At 31.1% G+C, this 22143-nt stretch overlaps 1 protein-coding gene across 1 annotated transcript; it reads left to right on the plus strand.

The window, feature by feature from the left end:
* The first annotated feature begins 7610 nt into the window (after positions 1 to 7610).
* LOC132732048 (receptor-type tyrosine-protein phosphatase T-like) lies at positions 7611 to 21162 on the plus strand. The gene is made up of 12 exons (XM_060718395.1): positions 7611 to 7681; positions 8970 to 9067; positions 10337 to 10542; positions 10985 to 11101; positions 11460 to 11547; positions 12124 to 12188; positions 12939 to 12975; positions 13324 to 13430; positions 13754 to 13876; positions 14445 to 14593; positions 15054 to 15189; positions 17699 to 21162. Exons 1-12 carry the CDS (start codon positions 7611 to 7613, stop codon positions 17846 to 17848), a joined length of 1347 nt encoding a protein of 448 aa, XP_060574378.1. The 3' UTR covers positions 17849 to 21162.
* The last annotated feature ends 981 nt before the right edge of the window (positions 21163 to 22143 follow it).

A 22143-nucleotide genomic window follows, 5' to 3' on the forward strand; every position in this document is an offset into this window, starting at 1 on the left:
TTTGGAGCTCAACTCCTAAGTTTTGTGACTTTAACGTTAAAAAAAAGACATAAATGATATCGGGCCCACCGCACTGCGTTGCAATCGAATCCACCACCGTCTGCGTTGTAATCAATTTTTGTCAATTCTTTTATTAAAATGGTAATATCAATTTCAAATAGTTCCAAAATATGGTTGTTTTGTGTAATTATCATACATACGATGCGATGCCAGTGTATCTAGGGATCGTTTTGAGTACATATGTAGTGTTATAATCAAAATTAGGCAAAAGTGGCGTCCCCTCGTCAAACTGTACAGAAGTGTTTGCATAACTGGTCATGATTTGCACCCCATGCGTATAATAAGTTGGAAGAGTACATATGTGGGCTCCAGTCTCACTAGGTGTTATCAGTAGAACATAAAAACATAACGTACAAATAAGTCATAAACTTACCAACACCAGCAAAAATCTATCCGACAGCCATGTTTTTCCACCGCTTCTGCGACGAAATCTCCATCGCCGCACCGGTAGACCCACCGCTTCTGCGAAAGCTATGGCCAGTGTGATGAAGGAAATCAGCTATAAAAAGACGGTATTTTTACTTTGTTTTTCTTTTTTGTTTAATTAATTAATTAATTCACTCACTCACTCACTCACTCACTCACTCACTCACTCACTCACTCACTCACTCACTCACTCACTCACTCACTCACTCACTCACTCACTCACTCACTCACTCACTCACTCACTCACACACTCACTCACTCACTCACTCACTCACTCACTCACTCACTCACTCACTCACCAACTCACTCACTCACTCACTCACTCACAACATATATTTTGATGTATAACCTAGAAAAATTTACCCATAGGCGTTACCGACATGTAGGGCAACACAGGTGATATAGGTATTGCCTAAAAAAAACTTCCAAAATTTCATTTTCGGCATTATGAACAAATGTTAATATTTTTAATATGTTAAAGTCAAGGTTTGATCCTCTTTATCTAAAGTGTGTGAATACGTATGCCGGATAAATATAAGTGGTGTGTCATTGTTAATTAAAATATTGGTAATTAACACCATTGTAAAACATCCCATCATCCACTAAATGCTAAACAAACATACCCTTCATTTCAACAGGGTTTGTAATTTGTTACATATTACTTATAGCACATTGCATTTTATTATATTCTTCTCTTTTTTTCAAATATTTATTTTAAAGTTCACAGCTCGTGTGTATAGAAAATTCTTCCCCTATATCCAATTATAAAAATGAATGTGTAAATTTGTCAAATCGCGGCAGATTTCATTAAGATAAGTCTCAGAATGCACATAGTCTATTGTGTAAAAATGATATTATACATTCTAAAACCCTGCCACATGTACGACAGCTCTTCAAAGAATTCACCCTACATTTATTTGCTGAATACAATTTTGGAATTTCAGTTGAAAATCGCCATTTTTTGCCTCTTTTATCATAATAATAACTCAATTTTTGTTAATAAAAAAAAAATGTTAAAAAAATGCGTAATGGCAACTGTTTTAACATAAATATATGAAATTGTAATACAAGACAAAAATTAAATGCAGGACTGGTATATTTACTTTTTCATAATGTGGAATTTTAGCTTTTAAACTAGTAACATCATATTCAATCTATTTCTTGATAAATTTAATATGTGAAACAATCTCTACTGTAGAGAATGTTGTAAGAAAATAATATTTAACACGATGTGCAGTTCGTGATTTTAGAAAATTTACCAACTATCCGGATTTTGTTCAGACCAATTAATGAAATTAACCTAAACTCAAGGTGACTTTGTCTGTTCGTGTGGGCAATGCCTCCTTCAACAGACAGGAATTCGAGATTACCTTGTTTGTTCGTGTCAAGATGACTTTGTCTGTTCTTGTATGCAGGGCTTCCTTTGACAGACAGAATCTCAAGCTAACTTTGTCTGTTTGTGTAGACAGATAAACAGATTATCTATATATAAGAGTTAAAGATGGATTTAATTCGCATTTCACAGATAAAGTCTTTTCCAACATTGATCCAATTCGTTCATTATTAGATTTCTTTTTATGCACATAGTTAAACTTCTTAATTCTACGAATGACATTTCTTTTGGTTGTAGATAACTGTTATGCACGACATTCACGTGCAAAATTATTACATGCTTGTGCTAATGATTCATACTTAGTGCTATATAAAATAAAATATGTTTTTAATGCTCTGTTTTAGAAAGGTCTGTATTTTTTCTTATCAGAGTGCTGTGTAAATGAATAATTATACATTTTTCTCTTGTACCGGCGGAACCATACATTTATGCAAACATTTTGTTATATTTCCCATATTGTATTGTAAAATGCTTGGGTGAAAATAAAACAAATGTTATGATGATCGGTTCTTATGAATGATTATGATTTTATTTAAAATTCAAAATTTCATCTATTATATCAAATCAAAGTTGCAAAAACATCACTTTCTTTCTGAAGTAATTGTAAGCTCAATATTGTACGTACGTTTACATATTTAGGTGTAACGTTATCTTCTAACGGATGTTTTTATCAAGCTCAGAAATCATTATCACAACAAGCACAAAGAGCATTGTATTCTCTTAATTCATTACTCGATGTTGTATTTTTTAATAGTTCTGAAAAGATTAAACTCTTTGATTCGATGGTTTGCTCTATTTTGAATTATGGTTCTGAAGTGTGGAGTTTTCATAAGGCACCAGATATTGAAAAGGTTCACATGAAATTTTTAAAACAAACTTTACATGTTCGAACACAAACATCAAATACATTACATTATATGGTGAATTTGGAAGACTTCCACTATATTTTATGCGTAAGATAAGAATGATTAAATATTGATTTAAGATAATGTCAAACACAGATTCTCTTATGTATAAATTATTTATAAAGCATGACTTTAATGGTAATCCAGTAAATAAATGGTCTAATAATGTTAAGAATATTCTAGATGAAACAGGTTTTTCCTACATATGGAATAATTCATTTGAAACAAATTTACAGATTCAATGTGTTATAAGATCAATCTATGATCAGTATATTCTGAACCTCGTAACTCACCAAAACTAGAAACATATTGTTAGATATTTTTGCACAGAGAAATATTTATCAAGTATCTCTAATATTAATCACAGAATTGCATTATCTAGGCTAAGATGTTCCGCTCATAATCTACTTATTTAAGAGGGAAGGCATAGAAATATTGACAGAAGACTTAGAATATGTACAAAATGTAATATGAGTAGTATTGAAAACGTATATCATTTTTTACAAGTTTGCCCTTTTTATAGAGAAATAAGAAACGCATGTTTGCCGAAATATTATTGTCATTGGCCTAATTTGAACAAATTTAAAACATTATTATCTAGTACTCAGAGTAGCATTTTAAACAAAACCTCAATATTTATATATTTAGCTAATGTTAAAAGAAATATGTAATGACCATATTGCATTTTTCATCATTTTTTAAAAATGAGTTTGTATTTATTGTAATAGCTTGTTAACACTACTTCCTGCATTGTGTTGATATTGTAAAATAATTTAAAAGAATAATATATGACTAATGTCATATAATCAATTATTGAATGTATGTATTATCTACAACTGTAACTTTATAATAACATACTTTTCTCAATTGAACATTATATCCGCCATACAGTTGTGTATTGGCGGTGAACATTGTATATGTTTATGCCAAATAAATATTCAATTAAAATACTGAAATGTCTTCATGCATAATAAGGAGTCGAAATGTCTGGTCAATTGAAGGGGTCTAAGTGTCTTAATTGTCCGGGTATCAAGGGTTGAGATTTCAAAGAGTCGTTTGAATAATAATTATAAATCTCACTGAAATCACACACAAGAGCTCGCTTATTTAATTGCATATTCATCCATGATGCCCTTTACCATCCCTCTTAAAAAATCTCGTCGGATATCATTAAGTGACATAACAGGATGCGAGTTCCATCTGCGGCTCGTTTGTTTTGTTTACATGTGTAAATAAAGCTTATGGTAATTAATTAATATACACTCGGATATTTATGGAATTCGGATCAAAAAGAGCTGATGGCGCACTATGTAACTGAAATGAATAGACTATTTCCTTTATTTTCAAGTACAATACATGGAATTTAACTTAAATATTTGAGTTATTTCTTTAATAAATATATCTGTGCGATAAAATAATTTCTATTTCATGTTTATTAAAATGCAAAATAGTATTGTTTTAATATGATAGTATAAAACACGACGAGAAAGGCATCATTTAAGATTTAAATCACAATAACGATGCAGAAAACAATGCAAATGTGTAACAATTTATAGATTAGTATGGTCACTGTCTTTTTGGCAAAGTAGGCAAAACCTACCGTCTGTTTGTAAGCAGCGCCTACCTAATGCAGGCATTGCCTGTCGTCTTGAAGCCTCTCTCTCTCTCTCTCTGTTTCTCTCTGTCTCTCTCTTTTTGTCTGTCTGTCTGTCTGTCTGTCTGTCTCTGTCTCCTGATTTATTATTGAATAGTGATTATTCATCAAACATTATTCAGAAGGAAATAAACTGAGCTATAGTTTTCTGTCCGACTTTTATTAAGTAAGTCATATCCTTTTCCTTCTTATTACTCATATGTGAGAAAGAAAATATGTTAGTAAACATTTTATCTAGAAATTATCAATACATATACCTATTATTCTGTTAAATATAGAATAGTAAAAAGTTCATGTACTTCTTAGTCTCAACTTGAAACCGTGTTAAAAACCTAAGTGATAGAATATTGACTATATCAGGAGTATGCAAAACTAAGGAGTAAGAATTAAGTGATCCTTAAGAAATTAATTTTAATTGATTTTAAAAATCAAACCTCGGACTAATTTATTAAAGTAAACGAACAACGACAACAAATGCATGTGACATCTTGATTTTGAGTTTAAATCCAACTAGGGTCATATTTTTCTTTCTGCATGTTTAATTTTAACTGTATTTATTTGATTTGTCTCTCAGATTTTATTTAGAAATAAACTGTGTTTAAGTTGTATATCTATCAAATGGCTAAAAATTTGTTAGATTAATTACAAATATGACACCTAGATTAATCAATATGTTATATTCGTGTACATGAATATGTTAAAACTCACAGAAGAAATATCAACAAATATACTTGATAGAACATTTGGGCTGATTTTGGTACAAGTCTCTGTATAAATAAATTATCAGTGATATTTTGGATTACGCACCATATGACAGAAAAAGATCAAATCAGTAGTAGGGTTAATTAATTTATAAATATTTCAAAAAGTTAATGCTGATGCAATCATAAACTAAGTATATTTTTGGCAAAATGTTATCATTGGTTTCTTAACAGTAAAGAATACGAAAACATTGATGATACAAGAAATTATTTAGAGTTACTTATGCCTGAATAGGCGTCATTCTTGTGGCTAAGCTTTACTAAAGACAACAATGCCTTGAAGTTCAACCGTACGTTACATTGTATAATTATGTGTTTAAAGTTTACTAAATTGTTCCTAAACGCATACAAATTAATTCAGTTTTGATTTTGTCAGTACTTTAAAAAACAATTAAGGATGGTCATTCTTTGAAGGATTTCGTTTGGACGGACTGTCCCTGGACAAACTATTTAAAACATATTTATCTTAGCTCATATTTTATCGAAGCTTAGAGCAGGACTCAAATCCACTATCTATTGATTGAATGAAAGTCATCTCAAACTATAAGGACATACAAGAACGCTGACCAGAGCGTTGTTCTAATAAGCTATAGGCTTTTGTCATATTCTAGCTTAAATGGAAAATAAACTAATAATAAACTAATGTGAAAAAGGTGTTCTATATGATGAAATAACCTTTTTGACCGAGTAAATATTCAGTAATATATTAACATTGAACATAAACAATGACAAAAACGTAATGGTACTCATTGTTTATCCCCTTTACTTTTTAGCTTTGCTTCTTAAAGAAATTGGAATGCCTCTTTCTTTGTAGTATTCACATTTACTTGACAATTTATTTTTACAGATGTTGCTATTGATATGTACTGCTTTACTGCTGAATATAGGAGTTTTTGGTAAGAAATAGATTTTACAATTTTAACAACAATCACCGTTTTTCGTCTATCGCAAAAACACTCGATAAAATAATTAGATCTATAGAAGATGAATTGCATAGTGTATAGTCACTTTCGATCAGAAAACGACAAACAGTTGCTTGGTTTGGTCGAAAACGAAGACATCACCGTCAAAATCATTGAAAATTTATTCTTTAATTAGACCATTTCAAAACAATTTCGTGAAATACGTACCAACCTAACTCTTTTAAATACGTTATAGTGATTCTTTTTTTCTTTAGTTTTAGAGATTCTTTTCTTCTTTATACCATTGTAAAAAACGGGAAAGTCAATGTGGCAGAAAAGTCGCATATGCAAAAAGTTGTACCATTGGCACAGTTTCAAATGAATTACCTAAAGTTAAATTGCTTAAAGGAAAATTTGATAATACTTACCTTTTGGTTTCAGTGCAATCGTATTGTCCAAAAGGTTGCAAATGTAAAGAATATGGATATTGTTATGATTGTGAAATGGGATACTACATGATGCAGAGCGGGACATGTAATAAGTGCCCTGCAAATTGTCAGTCTTGTTCTTCAGTAAACAAATGTGAAAAATGTGACGTTGGATATTATCAAGACCAATTCTCATGTCGCCCATGCTCCACTAGTTGTACACAATGTTTATCGTTTAATACATGTTCAAAATGCAATACTGGGTATTTCAGAAACGGTTATGAATGCATTAAATGTATGTCGCCATGCAAAACATGTACGTCCGAATATAATTGCATTACATGTAATGATGGATTTAAATTTAACGGTACTTCTTGCAAAAAATGTCAAGAGGGTTATTTTGAAAACAGTAATTCGTGTTCACCGTGCCCAAATAATTGCGCTTCCTGTTTGTTAATAAATGAATGTACAAAATGCAAGCAAGGATTTTTCGGAAAAACATGTGATCAAAGGTGTTCCACGGGATGTAAAGACAACGTTTGCGAACAAAACACTGGTAATTGTGTTTGCAAAGAAAATTATGTTGGGAAAAATTGCTCTCTTTGTAAACCTTCCAAATATGGAAAAAACTGCCACCTTGACTGTCCAAAAGGATGTTTAACGTGTGATTCAGATGAAAGTTGTAGCTTGTGCAATGTTGGTTACATCGGTAAAAAATGCAACTGTTCAAACGGTTGTGTTGACAACAAATGTGACAGATTTACAGGAAAGTGCTATCAATGCAAACCGTTTTTTAAATGGCCTTGTATGGAATGTGAAGACGGCAAATGGGGAAAATTTTGTGAAAATGATTGCCCTGATAAGTGCCTCACATGTATTTCGGAAGCTAACTGCACAAAATGTAAGGATGGAAACTATTTCTCAGATTGGGAATGCTTAAACTGTTCTATCAATTGTCAAAATATATCATGTAATGCAGAGAGTGGTGATTGTGAGTACGGATGCAAACAAGGTTATTGGGGAAAGTTTTGTAAGGGGCAATGTCCCAAACATTGCCCAAACAACACATGTAATATCGGAAATGGAACTTGTAGTCAAAGTTTCAATGATAGTTACCATGGACATGACCAATCGTATCACAAGAATTGTAGCGTAACCTGCATTTATCGACAATGCTATTCGATAACGGGCAGATGTACTTTGGGATGCGAGCCAGGATACTACGGGGAAACATGCAACAAACAATGCAGCAGTGATTGCGAAAACGTTACATGTAATAGAGAAAACGGCTCATGCAATATTTGTAAGAATAAAGTATTTAGTTTATTTTTATTATTGTTATAAATTTGGTATGTCAAATAACAAATATAACGCATACTTAACAAAGAAATTTGATAAAGTACTTTAATTAAGACATAGCATCAATATAAACGTATAAATTGTTATTTCCATTCTTTTGAGGTATCTGGTTGCATCATTTAAGTTAATAGAACACTTATGACACTATAATATTGAATAAGATACTAAGTAACGCTTTTGCATTTACGTACTGATCTAGTTTATTTCACAGATAAAGTGGACGATTTGTCTTCAAGCTTACATCGACGACTTGGTTCAGTTCTTTTCATTGTATCGCTTGTGTGTCTGATCATTGTAATTATCATAACAGCTATATCAACTGTAAAAAGGTACATGATTGTATTTTCCGCTAAATTCTAGAGTTAAAAATCTTATTCAACTTGTTAAATTGTTTGCCACTATTGTAAAACTATTGTAAAACTGCACTATCAGTACTTACATTTGTGTTGTAAATGTATGATGTATCTTCAGTTCTATAAAGTCAGCAAATCCGTGTTAGTTTGTTCGTTTTTTTTGGATTTCAAGTCAAACTTCCACGGTAAAGGTCTTGCTTGACTCTCCAGAAGACGTCAGATACCCATTCATGTACGTTTGTCGTACAGGAGGCTGGGCTGTAATTGAGAAGAAACATCGCCCTTTCATAAGCTAGCTGGGTTCTTTATCATATGAAATAATACTTACGGGATTCGAACTAACAGTTTTAAAGGACAATTGTACATAAACGAGCGGAATCAAACCGAGCCTACAACATTTTCAATTCTGTCGTTTTGAACGTTTTTTTATTCTTATTGTCTCTGTATCAAGTATTTAACAATTGACCTAAATTAATAATCTGGACGTAAATATTGCTTTTCTTTATATTTAATTCCGAGTCATCTGATGGAAAAATAATCAAGATAATTATATGTCTTTATTCCATATTACATTTACTGGAACAATTTATGGACCTTTATATTTTTTGGCCTTATGTAGTATTTAACTAGAATGTTTTTGTGTTAATATTATATTTGAATTTTTCTTGAAGATTGTATGAGATAGTAGTTGGATCTGAATTAGTTTTGTTAATTTCAATTTTTTCCAGTCTTAGAAATACACAAAACCGTCATGCAGTAGAGGGTTGGGAGGAATCAGTTACTTGTACAGCAGTGAGAAATTCTGAAGAAATACTGTCTTGTAAAGGTAAAGTAAACATTTGTTGTTCTCGTTTTGTTTAATTTAGTCATGTAATATGTTGTAGTATATTGAAGATATATTTTGATAGAACGTCCAGTGATTTCATTAACATTCAGAGTACACTATTACCTATTGAAAATATGACTAAAAGACGTAACTTCGATCTGAATAAGTCGTTTACCGTTACCAGCATGGTGTTATGTGTAAGTTTTTTTCGTTTTCTGTTTTCATTTTGATTATATTATTCACTATATAAAATTGCAGTTGTGTATCATATATGAATGTTAAAGTATGATTTTCGCAGGAAAGAAATAAAATTTGTCATAGATAAGGAAAATTATACGAAATTAAAATTGTGTTTACGGAAATTTATTTACTTTTGAAATAATTATGAGTCAAAGCTTGTAGGATTATTTAGAAATTTTCAGTAGGGTCATTTAAAAGATTTGATTTTAAACAATAGTTATAAAAGAGTTGTATTATAATAAGACTAATTGTAATTTTATCTCAGAACGTCAAATAAGAAATATAACAAAAATGAAATTGCGTGACAAAGAATTGAAATTTAAAATTTATAAATTGACTACATTTTAAACGTTGTTCACTAATCACCAGATGTATTTTATAATTTCATAGTAAGTAATTAATCCATAACTGGTTGGAAAAGCATGATTATATATAAACTAAGCAATAGAAGGGAACATACAAAAAGTATTACATTGATTTGTTATTTTTCAAAAACTTTATTCCCTGTATGTAATATAGGGGCGTCCGTGGCCAAGTGGTTAAGGTCGTTGACTTCAAACCACTTACCCTTCACCGCTGTGGGTTCGAATCCCGACAGGGACTTTGGATTCTTTCATGTGAGGAAGCTATCCAGCTGGTTTGCGGAACGTCGGTGGTTCTACTCAGGTGCCTGTTCGTACCTGAAATAATACACGGAAAGGCACCTAAGGTCTTCCTCCACCAGTAAAGCTGGAACGTCGCCAAATGACCTATACTGTGTCGGTGTGACGTTAAACCCAATAAAACAAACAAACAAACAAACAAAGTATGTGATATAAATACAGTTCAGCTGTTGAAATAGTACAAGTAACATTTCAACCATTTGACCAATATGTTCTGTTGCATGGCTAGTCTCTTTTTTCTACTTTTAATTATACTTTCTTCATTTGAAATAATTTTTGTAAAAGATTTTGATTCCATTCTCATTAAGTGAAATAGTAAAATTTTCTCCCATTTTCTGAAAATATATCTAATGATTTTGCCTTTTAGACGATAAGAGAAATCAGCAAAATGTAGAACAAGTTGAAAATATTAATCCAGCAGTCATAGTCGGTAGTGTTGAACCAACCGAAGACGAAAATATAAATCTATTTTATGTCAACGTAAACGAATACGCAAGTATTGAACGGAAACAATTTCAAAACATCACAGAAGACATTGAGGATGAAAGTCAACCTGCAGCTGACAATGAATTGGTATGTTTATAAGAAATATATGCGATCTTTCTTTCAGATTCATCCTGCTTTTGCATCAAAGATAAAGATTATTTCTTTTTCCCCGGTTCTACTGTAATAAAGTTGAAAATCGTTTTCTTTTTCAATTTACTATGCTATATTTAATTGAAATGGTATATATAAATAACATATATAAGTACGTAAGTAAGTGAGTGAGTGAGTGAGTGAGTGAGTGACTGAGTGACTGAGTGAGTGAGTAACGGCTGTGTTTAATGAGGAATCAGAGTTTGACCAGGCCAGTCTTTCACGCGAGGCTCAGTGATGTACATAATAATACATATCATCAAAGAAGAGATTTCTTTAATTTGAACTTTTTTTGTATTTTGCCTGTTATGTTAGTAAACAGAAAAAAATAATCCAAACTTTATTTTCTGTTTGAATGTAATCTAATATTACCAATCAGGTTGATGACTTTCTATACGCCAACACGGAAGAGTACTTCAAACGTAGAGTGCCAGTTGATAAACTCAGAGATTTCGTAAAAAACAAAACAGACCTTGAATACATTGAGGAATTTATGGTAACATTCAAAGATAGCGAAATAAAAAAAATATTTTTAGTAAATAATTTAACTTAATAAGCTATAATTTTAAAGTTAGGCTGTAATTTATAAAGTCATAATTGGATTTAATGTTGAAAACGATAAAATTACATAGAAATGAAATAAATAAAAATAAGAAAATCAAAATGTTTGAAAACACTATTTTTTGTATTTGCTTTGGTTTTGAAATATTATTTTGAAAATTTGTCATGCTTTCTTCCATGACCTATGAAATTATCTTAAAATTGTTTAATTACTGTTTAGTAGATCAATTATAATTTGAAGAATAGTACAGGTTATTATGCACTTCTGCAAACAGCTAATTTTTTATTTTTAGGACTTACCACTAGGCCTAATAAAACCTTTTAACGAATCGCAGAAGGCTGACAATATTAGGAAAAATCGTTATAAAGGTGTTTACCCATGTAAGTTATTACCTAATACGCATGATTACTTACAATACACTAATAAGTGACATTATCTTTTCAAATTGCATACGATTTAGTACTAGTTGATCGGATAACATGTACAGAACAAAACATAAACAAAACGCCTTCAATAACAGTTTCGTTTCCTCTTTGATGATATATTGATTTATGATATGGTTGCTGATTTCCATTACGTTCTTGTTGTCGCCTTTTCACTGTTGATGTATATTATATAAATGTATATAAAAAAATGCTCATGTACCTAAAATTACTTAAACTAGTTATGTTTTAAATCAATTGAATATTCAATAATTTAATTCAATAGAAGATGCACATAAATATATTTTCACATAAATGTATTCTTTTCCAGTATAAACGGGGTTTTCCGTTTCTTTGTTGGTTTTTCTTTTGGCCATTTAGTTCAGTTCATGTTCAATACTGCCGTTTTTTCAAATGGCTTAGTGTTACATTTTGTAAACTGAATTTACATCGTTGTAGACTAATTTCTTTGCTTTCGTTATATTATTTTTAAAAATTCAATGTAAAATATGTTTTGTGCGATCACCTGTATAGATGACAGCAGAAGGGTTATTGTGGAAGACATGGAATCAGACTATATCAATGCTAGCTATATAGACGTGAGTCATGTTTTAAACAATTCAATATGACATTCTGTTTGGACTTCAGAATTTTATGTTTACTTATTACTCATCTCTATATTGTGATTACTTCAAATTTTCGAATGAAAAGAAGATTTATTTTTCCAATAAATATATTTTATAGTCATAAAAACAATTAAGTAAATAATTCTTTTGCAATTTTATGGAAACACATGTCTGAGAAGGTCCCCAAGTCATACTGGTAATAATTGTGGCCCAAACCTTTGCTTCAAACTATTAACATACATGTTTTCCGTATCTATTGTATTCAGTTTCGTATAAATTGTTCTCTTTATGGTCATGTTAAAAGCTGTAAAATATGATACAACAATTGTTAACTTTAATAAAACAGTAATTACTAATGAAATATTCTAATATCTTCCTTGTAAGACATATATTCATCTAAAATCATCAAACATTATAATATACATTAAAGAAACTTCATGATCTTACTTGACAATCACGTCTAGAAGTGATTTAGTATCAAAATGGTGAATTTTGTCTTCTCAGGGAAGAAACTACTGTTTTCAATGAACAGAAGTATTTTGATAAAACCAATATTTACACATTACCTTGACTTCTTTTAATGTTTCCGTTTAACTTATTTCAGTTATATTTCCTCCACTTTACTATTATGTGAATCAAAATTTTACAAAATCTTCAATAAAGCTTGGATAAGTGTCATTCTTTACAGCATAATGTTATATCTATAAAATATTTAAATTCTAGGGTTACAAACGACAAAAGGCTTATATAGCATCTCTAGGTATGTACGAAATGTGCAAGTGTTTGTAATCAAATAACGTTTCACCTCTATCTGTTAAATAAGAAAAGTTTTTTTTTGTCTTGTGAGTAACGTACATTGTATGAAATTTACTGTTAAAATGTACTAATGGTAAAAGTGTTGTTTGTTTTTGTAGTTTCTAATTTGAATCGTTGCATTACATAAAAAATTCGCATAAGATAACGTACACAACATTAGAAATAATATTACATATAAATGTATATATAGTTACCCAAATAATAAAATCTCTATTTTTATTATTATATTTATTATTATTATTATTATTATTATTATTATTATTATTATTATTATTATTATTATTATATAAAGGACCAACAATTAAACAAATGGGTGATGATTTTGGAGTGTTCTGGAACATGGTCTGGCAAGAAAGAGTTTGTAAAATAGTTATGCTGACCAATCTCACAGAGCTAGGGGTAAGTAATAATAGTTTTCCTTTGTGTCGGAGTGAATTCGCAGCTATCTAAAGAATATGTTATCTTATCAAAACTACCCTGTAAACAGGTTTTTCACGGAGAGGTATAAATGTTAACTATGTCATGTATGTGATACATAACTGTTTTTATTTAAACAGTTTTCCTCCAAAGAGGGAAAAAACTTGATGGTCCTGGTGCTGGCCAAATTTGTTTTGTTAACTAATATTAAACATTGTTTGATAATTTGATTATCGGAGAGAACTGATGCAATATTTTTCACACATGATTATTATAAACAAACCCTATTATTATGTACTTTTTAGGTGAGAAAATGTGACAAATACTGGCCAGATAAAGACGTGTGTTGCATTTATGGAGATGTAAAAGTTACGGGTAAATCCGAGGAAATCTATCCATATTTTACTGTTAGAATATTTTCCATCGAGGTAAGACAGAATTTCTGCAACGTTTGTTTTAATTATGTGCAACCATGTAGCTGCGTTATTTGTTAAACGAAATCGAAAAACTTGAATGAATAAATAAATAAATGAAATAAAATGAGAAAATGGCCATGAGCAAATGAATATTTATTTCTTGTTATTCAATCTATTTCTGACCTACCAAGTATGCATACTTAATTGCGCTCATTTTTATTTTTGAAACAAAGTCGGAAATACATTTCTATTTAACGTTCTCGTAACCATTAAACACTTCGGTAATAGTTGCTTAGTGGATAAGGCAATGTCTGTACTTGGCAGAGATTGTTGGCCCCATCCTATTGCCGGTATTTAGCACATTCTCGACCTAGTGCAAATGACCGGTTAATAAAATATCACTACTAGATATTTCATTGAACTTTTGCGCCCTTATTTTTTTTATATAGTTTGTGTATATCATAATAGAATGTTTCCAGTAATAAAAAGAACACATCAGTAAAAAGCAAACAAACTGAGAAGATGAATGATCGTCATTTTAGAAATAATTCAGCTTTAAAGATTTAAAAATCTGTTACAGAAATTTGAAAAGAGAATACTTTATCAAATGCACTTTACTGCATGGCCAGACAAAAGTACACCTAAAGATGCACATACCATTGTAGAGTTTTGGGAGAAAGTCACGAGAATACCTACGTTCGAGCTAGGGCCCATAATAGTACACTGCAGGTAACAATAAAATTGTTTGTAGCAAATCTTTACAAGAAAGATCTTTTTACAGCAATACAAAACAAAGGGAAAATGAAAAGCGCAACTATTCCTACAAACGAAACAGCCGCATAATCTATGATATACATGTTATGAATTATCACAAAGGATTGAAGGACCAAGCAATAAAACAACACTTAGATGAAGTGCGTAGCCATATTTTGAGCTAGCACATAACACATAACAACAAAAATTATTGTAACAAGACATACCACACGAGAGAAAAGATAAAACAAATGGTTTTGATTGTGTTTGTTTGTGAAAGATAATGACAACTGCGGCATCTAAATATATAAAGTTGATCAATGAACTTGAAATATTTTGGCGAAAGCATAATCAAATAATTTTATCCAAATTACGACTTATATTTACCATTTGTCTTTACTTCGTAAATAACAGAAATATTAAACATATTTTACAGTGCCGGGGTTGGACGAACAGGTACATTTATTGCATTGGACATACTAGCGAATGAGGGAGTTTCCGAGAGAACAATAGATATATTTGCATGCGTCAGAAATCTTAGAGAGGATCGAGTTAGTTTAGTACAAACAGTGGTAGGTCATCATCTTTCCTGTTAAACATGTACCTATCTTTCAAAAATTGACTTTAAATTCCTAAAACAAAGATCAATTTTGTGAGCGACATGTTCAAAAGTTTAAGTACCGGTAATATATACAGTTAGCTGTATTTTGTCAAATGTCGAAGATTAATTCTCCTGTAGACGATCAACTATCTTCATCAATTCATTTAATATTTTACAAATGATTTCAACCGAACTAGTTTAACCTGCAATTAAACACTTTATTGAAATAAACAATGAATTGAAAGATTGGGAGGGGGAACAACACATCAAAACACCAGGTCAGTGAAATGTACAAGCTTTTTTGGACAAGTACACAGTTTTCAAACCTATTTTACGAGATGCTAGTCGAATCTGGTGAAGGGACAATAAATAATGAAACTTAAATGCATAATTTTTGACATTTCGGCAGAACTTTTTTGCTTCATGTTCAATACATTTTTATACCCTGAAAATGGAAATAAGACTAGATGGAGTATGATTTGCATTTGATGTAATTGTTTTCGACTTTGAAAATGTAAACATGCCAGGTTATAGAAGGAATTATATGAATTTGAAATAGATATTTCGGACGCTTGAGATGGGATCGAGGCAAAATTGATACCGATATGATAGAAACTGATAATGATTTCTTTACGAAAAAAAATCATGGTTCAAACGCTGAATATCTTTAATTATATTCTATATAGTGTAAAATATTTTACATTATAATTTATACAATTAATTATACGCCCAAAAACAATTTCGGCCCATATCATATGCATCTGGCCGACCTTCGGTCCGGCCGTCTTTTAGCAATTCGTTAGCAGTCTGTATCTTTTGAACCGCTGGATGGAAAATGAAACGACATGGCAGAAATATTAACAACAATGAGATGATATGCAGAGCCAGGTTTGCACTTCCTCAGGTAGAGGTCAAGGTCATATTAAGTGATTTTGTATAAATTTCAACATTTCGTGTGCGCCCTTTTATATTTGGTCCGATTGGTAGAAATTAAAACTATTTGGTTGAATTATTACTTAATATTATAATAAAAAAGATATGCAGAACACAGATTTGAGCTTCCTTTGATAAAAATTGGTCCCATTAGATATTATGCATATACTTTAACAAAAATGGATATGAATCATGTGTCTTAGATTGATATAGCCTCGCCTCATTGGTCTCTTGTATTATAAAAAACATTTATTGGGAAAAGACATCTGTGACTTACTGTGTGAAACTGCAATTCCAAGAACTTAGATATTTGGCATGTAACATCACTTTTTGGTCTACAACATAACTGGTATAAATCATGCCCTTGGGTCAATATTGGCTCCTCCTCGAGCTCATTAAATAGAGAAAATAAGAAATTAAGTTAAGTTATTATAAATTTCTATAGGAAAGCTCATTTAAGACGTATTTTATGTACTCATATTGCTTAGAGACTAAATATTTGACATGCAGCATTCCCTTTTAGGCCTATACAAAACTGGTATTAGTCATGCCCCAACGGTCAAACTTGACCCCGCCCCAAGATTCACTTGATATAATCTTGTATAAGAAAAACACATTTCAGTCTTATTTTGTGAAACTACAATGTCTAGAGTATAAATATTTGTTATATATCATTTCCGTGTTTACCTCTACAAAATTGTTATAAATTTTAAACTTGGGTCAATATTTGCCAAACCACGGGGTGTCACACATTTTATACATATAAAACCAATTTGAGTATTATCCTGCGAAAATTCAATATCAAGGGCTTAGATATTTGCCCCGCCCCGGGAGGCACTTTTTTTAGACTTACATAGAAAAAAATACTTTTTCGTCTTATTACATTCAACTACAAAGTCTAGATATTTCGAATGTACCATTAGATTTCTATAAAAGTTGTATAAATCATAAAAATAATTTCAAAATTGGCCCTGTTCCGGGAGTCACTTGTTTTATGTAGAATAAAGTATAGGAAAACACATTTGATCTTCTTGTGGATGACTACCATGCCTCTCTAGCATTGTCCTGTAGATCTCTATAAAAGTTTTATGAAGTATGCACCTAAGGTACAATATGCCTCCTTGGAGGTCTTACAGCAGGTGTCAAGTGCTGTGTGGCAGCTGTAAAAAGTTGCCCCGTACTTCACTTCAGTATTGTTATATTTTTCTGGTCCTTCGGGATCATTGATGCAAGCACTATTAAGTGTTGATTAATGCTTCCGAGGGATCACTTTGTATCCAGATTTTTTTACAGTTTCAAAATGATTTTTAAGATAAAACATTATATTCAACACAAGTTTCTTATTTGAATATTTTCCCTAATTGAAAGATCATTTTTGATTAATAAAACAAATTTACATTCAAGCAAACATTGCCCAACCATTGCGGTGCCCTTGTCATAGTTATAATTTTAATTAAACTTGAATTTAAGGAAATAAACTTAGATTCGGTGTGTTGGTTTTGTTTGATATTGTCAAAATTTGTTATAACAAAACTTAACGTTCATAGGAACAATACAGATTCCTTCACGACGCTTTGGTACTGCTGCTTGATTCTCACACATCTGTAAAGGCTCTGCTTGCAAACGATGCAACCGTTCAGAATGATTCTCCCGACAAAATCAGCCAGACAGGTGAAAGACAAAAGAGAGACAATTGAAAACATTATGTTGTACAATAGAATAATTGCGTTATTCCAATAATTGTGTACATAATGATGTTGACTTGTATACATTATGTTCTTTCCGTATGTATTATTAGAGAGAATAATGATTATGTAATAATTATACACAAATTGCCTTCCTGTCTTTTTTTGGTGATTGCAACATTGTAACCGTCATTATTACGTCATACATTTTCAAGAAATTGCATGGATAGTTTCAATATTTTTAAAGTTTCTATTTGATATTTCATATTTGTTACATATTACATACTGTATGTTTATTTTTTTTCAACATTTGTGACACAATTTTGTAAAGTAAATTTCATAATGAACGTTTATTGATTTATTGATGTCATGATGCCAAATGCATTTATATGTTAATGTCATTTTATCTACATGTTTATTGTATGTGCATTTTGTAACTATTTTCATATTTTCCTTACTAAAGATAATGTGGTCATGTTGATTATCTCTTTTATATATACTTTTCTTAGAAACATTAAATTAAGTATTGGCAAATTGTAAGTCGATTTCATTTAAGAATATCTGTTTAAAAATTTTATTTATAAACTTCGATAATTCTGGTTGTAATAAGAACATATCTAGGCAACATTATTAGTCACGACATTTTAAGTTTTGCTCCTTAATAGTGACACTGGTCCGTTAATCCAAAAGGGGTTAAACAAGCGAGGAGTAGTAACTATTTACACATACAAAAAGGTGATCAATTTGTTAATACCACATGTTTACAATTGAAATGGTTTTCTGAAATATTTCACATCTTTCCAGCATGTCAAAAATATAAAACCGGGTAGATTTTAAATGGTAAGTTTTTACTCATCATTATGCATAAGATACAATTTTGTTTAAAAAAGATATTTGATTTAGGATTTTTTATATTGATTTTCAGTTGCTCATCCCGACCGAATGAACCTTATAATATAGGGTTAACGCATGTTTTTCCGTGTTATAACGTCTGCAAAGTCCCGAGGGACTCTGCAGACTTTATAACACGAAATAAACGTGCGTTGACGCTATTATAGCATAAAATTTTCGAACAGATTCGTGATGTATAGTTTATACAAAACACAATTACATTAAATTCTTGTGCTTGGACGTTATTTATCCAATTCTATGTTTTACGTATGCGTTTCATTTTTCCGGGGCCAACAACTTGGAAAATTCTCGGAACCTAACGAAATTTTGAATTTTAATTGATTTAACAAAGCTTGGCCTTTGGAGATTTATTATCTCAAGAAAAAAAACGTTACATATATTACTCTACCCTCTACCCAAGACAAAACATGACCCTCAGAAATTCTTAGAGTGATTTCAGATTGACGGTAGAAAAAAGATCAGTGACATCAGAATCGTTTTTTTTTCAAGCAAACAAGTTTATAAAAAAATCAGGCACTAAGCATTATTCTCTCAAAGAAATATAAAGAGCATTTATCAACATTAACATAAATAAAAAAACATTTTCTCATATTAATTTTGTGTTCTCTAGTTTTGTAAGTTAATCGGAGTGTTAAACTAAATGACAGGTATATAGATTCTACTGTATTTGTTTACATTGACAACTGTCCGTTTCTTAGAAAGGGCGACAACCAAGATTAGCACCGATGTCTATACGCCGTTTTTCCGGCATAGTTACTGGAATATGCGACTTAGGCCCTCGAATCAATAAATTTCAATATAACAAGAGCGCATGACTCTTCGGCAAACAGGCCAAATCGTCATTTTTTGTTTGTTTGTTTACTGGGCCCTGTATGTATTGCGCATAGGTGAAACCGGGCTATAACAAGAGCGCGTTACTATGTTAACACATGGTTTTGGTCCCGTTATAACATGGGCAAAAGAGGGAAAAATAGCCGATTTTATGCTATAATACAAGAATCTAACAACGGCTGCCGGTACAGACAGGTATTTCTTGCATATCAGACTGGCGTTTCCGTTAGTTTTACCCATGCCGGAAATTTCATCTGGCATGGGGGGTTCCAGATGAGTCGCGTGCTGTACAATGGCACGATAAAGATGACGTCATTTTACCGTTATGCATGATTTTGTAATTCATACGCCGTTGAATGAAAGTAGTTACGGTTGTAATGATATAAATTTTCATTGAAATTAAAGATAAAGAATTTAAAATATAATGGAATATGGTAGGATATGCAAGAAAAAATATCTGACATATGTTTGCGGTTCGGATCGGAATATCCGTCCCTCGGTCACCCGCCCGAGAGCTAGATATTCCCGTCTGTACCAATTGCCGGGTTTGATTCCTTTTCTTGCATATTACATGTCAATAATTTTCGGAACAGAAATTATGGAAACTGATATTTTCATTACGCACTTTTTTGTTATAGTATCGTATGAACAAACAACTTCATTCATTACGGAAAAATGACGTCATCCTTAGAACGCGATTCATTCATAAAAGGCGCGCGTCAATGACGTCATTTAAAGCACGCGACTTGTCTTATATGGGGGGTGTAATACAGAGTTTTCTAGCACCGGTGTAAACGGTAGATAATCCTGTCTGAGATGCAAGAATGCAATGTATTGCATGGGTCAGTTAACTGTTTTTTGTATTTTTTTTTCAATTTCAAATATTGGAATAACATGATATTTTAACAAATAATTATTTGTTAAGTTTTGCAAATGTGCATATAAAGAAAATATCATGAATAGACATTCTCTAACTTTGTTGGCACCTAGTTCAAAATAGTTTATATTATATTGATTCGGGTTTTGTACAAAGTCGACTTTGTGATTTGTATACGTAAGTCTAGTAATTGGTTATAAGTACACTCACCAAGATGTCATAGCAGCCATGGCCAAAGCACATCGTTAAAGGAAATGCCCTAACACAAATCCGCTTTTACTAAATAACGTTACGACTTTTGTTGTACATATGTAAGAAATTCAATTTTTATGTTTTTAGACTTTTAAACTTCAGTGTGGAGTCCCTTTAAGTTCAATTTATGGCACATTCTTTAGTGATTGCGTACATTTTATATGATTTGAATAATTTCGCATAGTGAAGTAAGTTGTTGACTACTTGTAAATTGCCAATTTGTAGAAAGAAATGATGGATATAAATATAGTTTATCTTGTAAAATATGTAACTCCATATTTCAATTTCATATAATGTACAGAATAACAAAGTACAATAAGTACATCCTGTATTATTATTAAGCTATGCAGCTAATGGATACAACTTCTTTGTATAAGGAAACCAATATATAAATTTATAATGTGGGCAATGCCATGTACATATAAATATTTTTTCTAATAAATGTATATACTTTCAGATATTTGGTTTTCTTTTCATTGCATTTGGGGAATCTTTCTTTTTAAGAGTTTTTACAATTTTGGGTATTGTGACAGCTGTAAACTGTTGCCGCGTTCTTCACTCAGTCAAGTTATACTTTTCCGATCCTTCGGGCAAATCTATTCCAATATTATTAGTATTAACAATTGCATACTTGAGCATTACAGATGTTGCACTTTCCATTATCTCTAATAAACAGAACGAAATTGTTCTTTGTTTACTCCCGAGCGATATCATCTTTCAAAACAAAAATACTATGAAGTGCTGTGTGACAACAGCATAAAGTCGCCTGATACTTCATCGTATATATGTTTTAAAATCCGTTTGGATCATTATTTGAAATAATTATAGTGTTGATGGTTGTATACCGATTTTTTGTTCCAAGGTAAATCTCCCCTGTGCTTTTGCAACTTAAGCTATCATATGCTATCATGTTCAAGTATTAATTTGTTCCAGACTTTATAAGATCTATTACCTATAATTTAGTTGAAGCAAATAATAACACTTCTGTGAAAACGCTCTTCATATTTATGTGTAAACTAATTATATGAAAGTGGTGGTAAATTCCACGTGTTTCTGTCGATTCGTTGATATTGAATTTACTTTAAGTGTAACAGTCACTAAAAACAGTTTCAATATTAACCTCTAGTGGAAGAAATATGTTAAAATTAAAATAACACAAAACATAAAAACCTTAAAACAGTGTCTTCTTTATCCGAATATATTTAATAAGTCTTTAACACTCCCTCTTACTGGCTACGCATTTATTCATTGAATCCTTCCTTCAAATAACAAAATTGTCGATTAATACCCCTGTATACTATCATTTTAAATACCTTAAACAATATCATAAAATTGACGTAAAATTTATAAGTGATAATTTACAATGTTATGCCATTTAGATTTTTGTAAATTCCGTGGAAAAACTTATATTATGCAGGATGCAAATTCATTAAAT

This window comes from Ruditapes philippinarum, unplaced genomic scaffold (genome assembly GCF_026571515.1).
Source record: "Ruditapes philippinarum isolate M1 unplaced genomic scaffold, ASM2657151v2 ctg4880_1_1_1_1, whole genome shotgun sequence".
Classification (NCBI taxonomy): domain Eukaryota; kingdom Metazoa; phylum Mollusca; class Bivalvia; order Venerida; family Veneridae; genus Ruditapes; species Ruditapes philippinarum.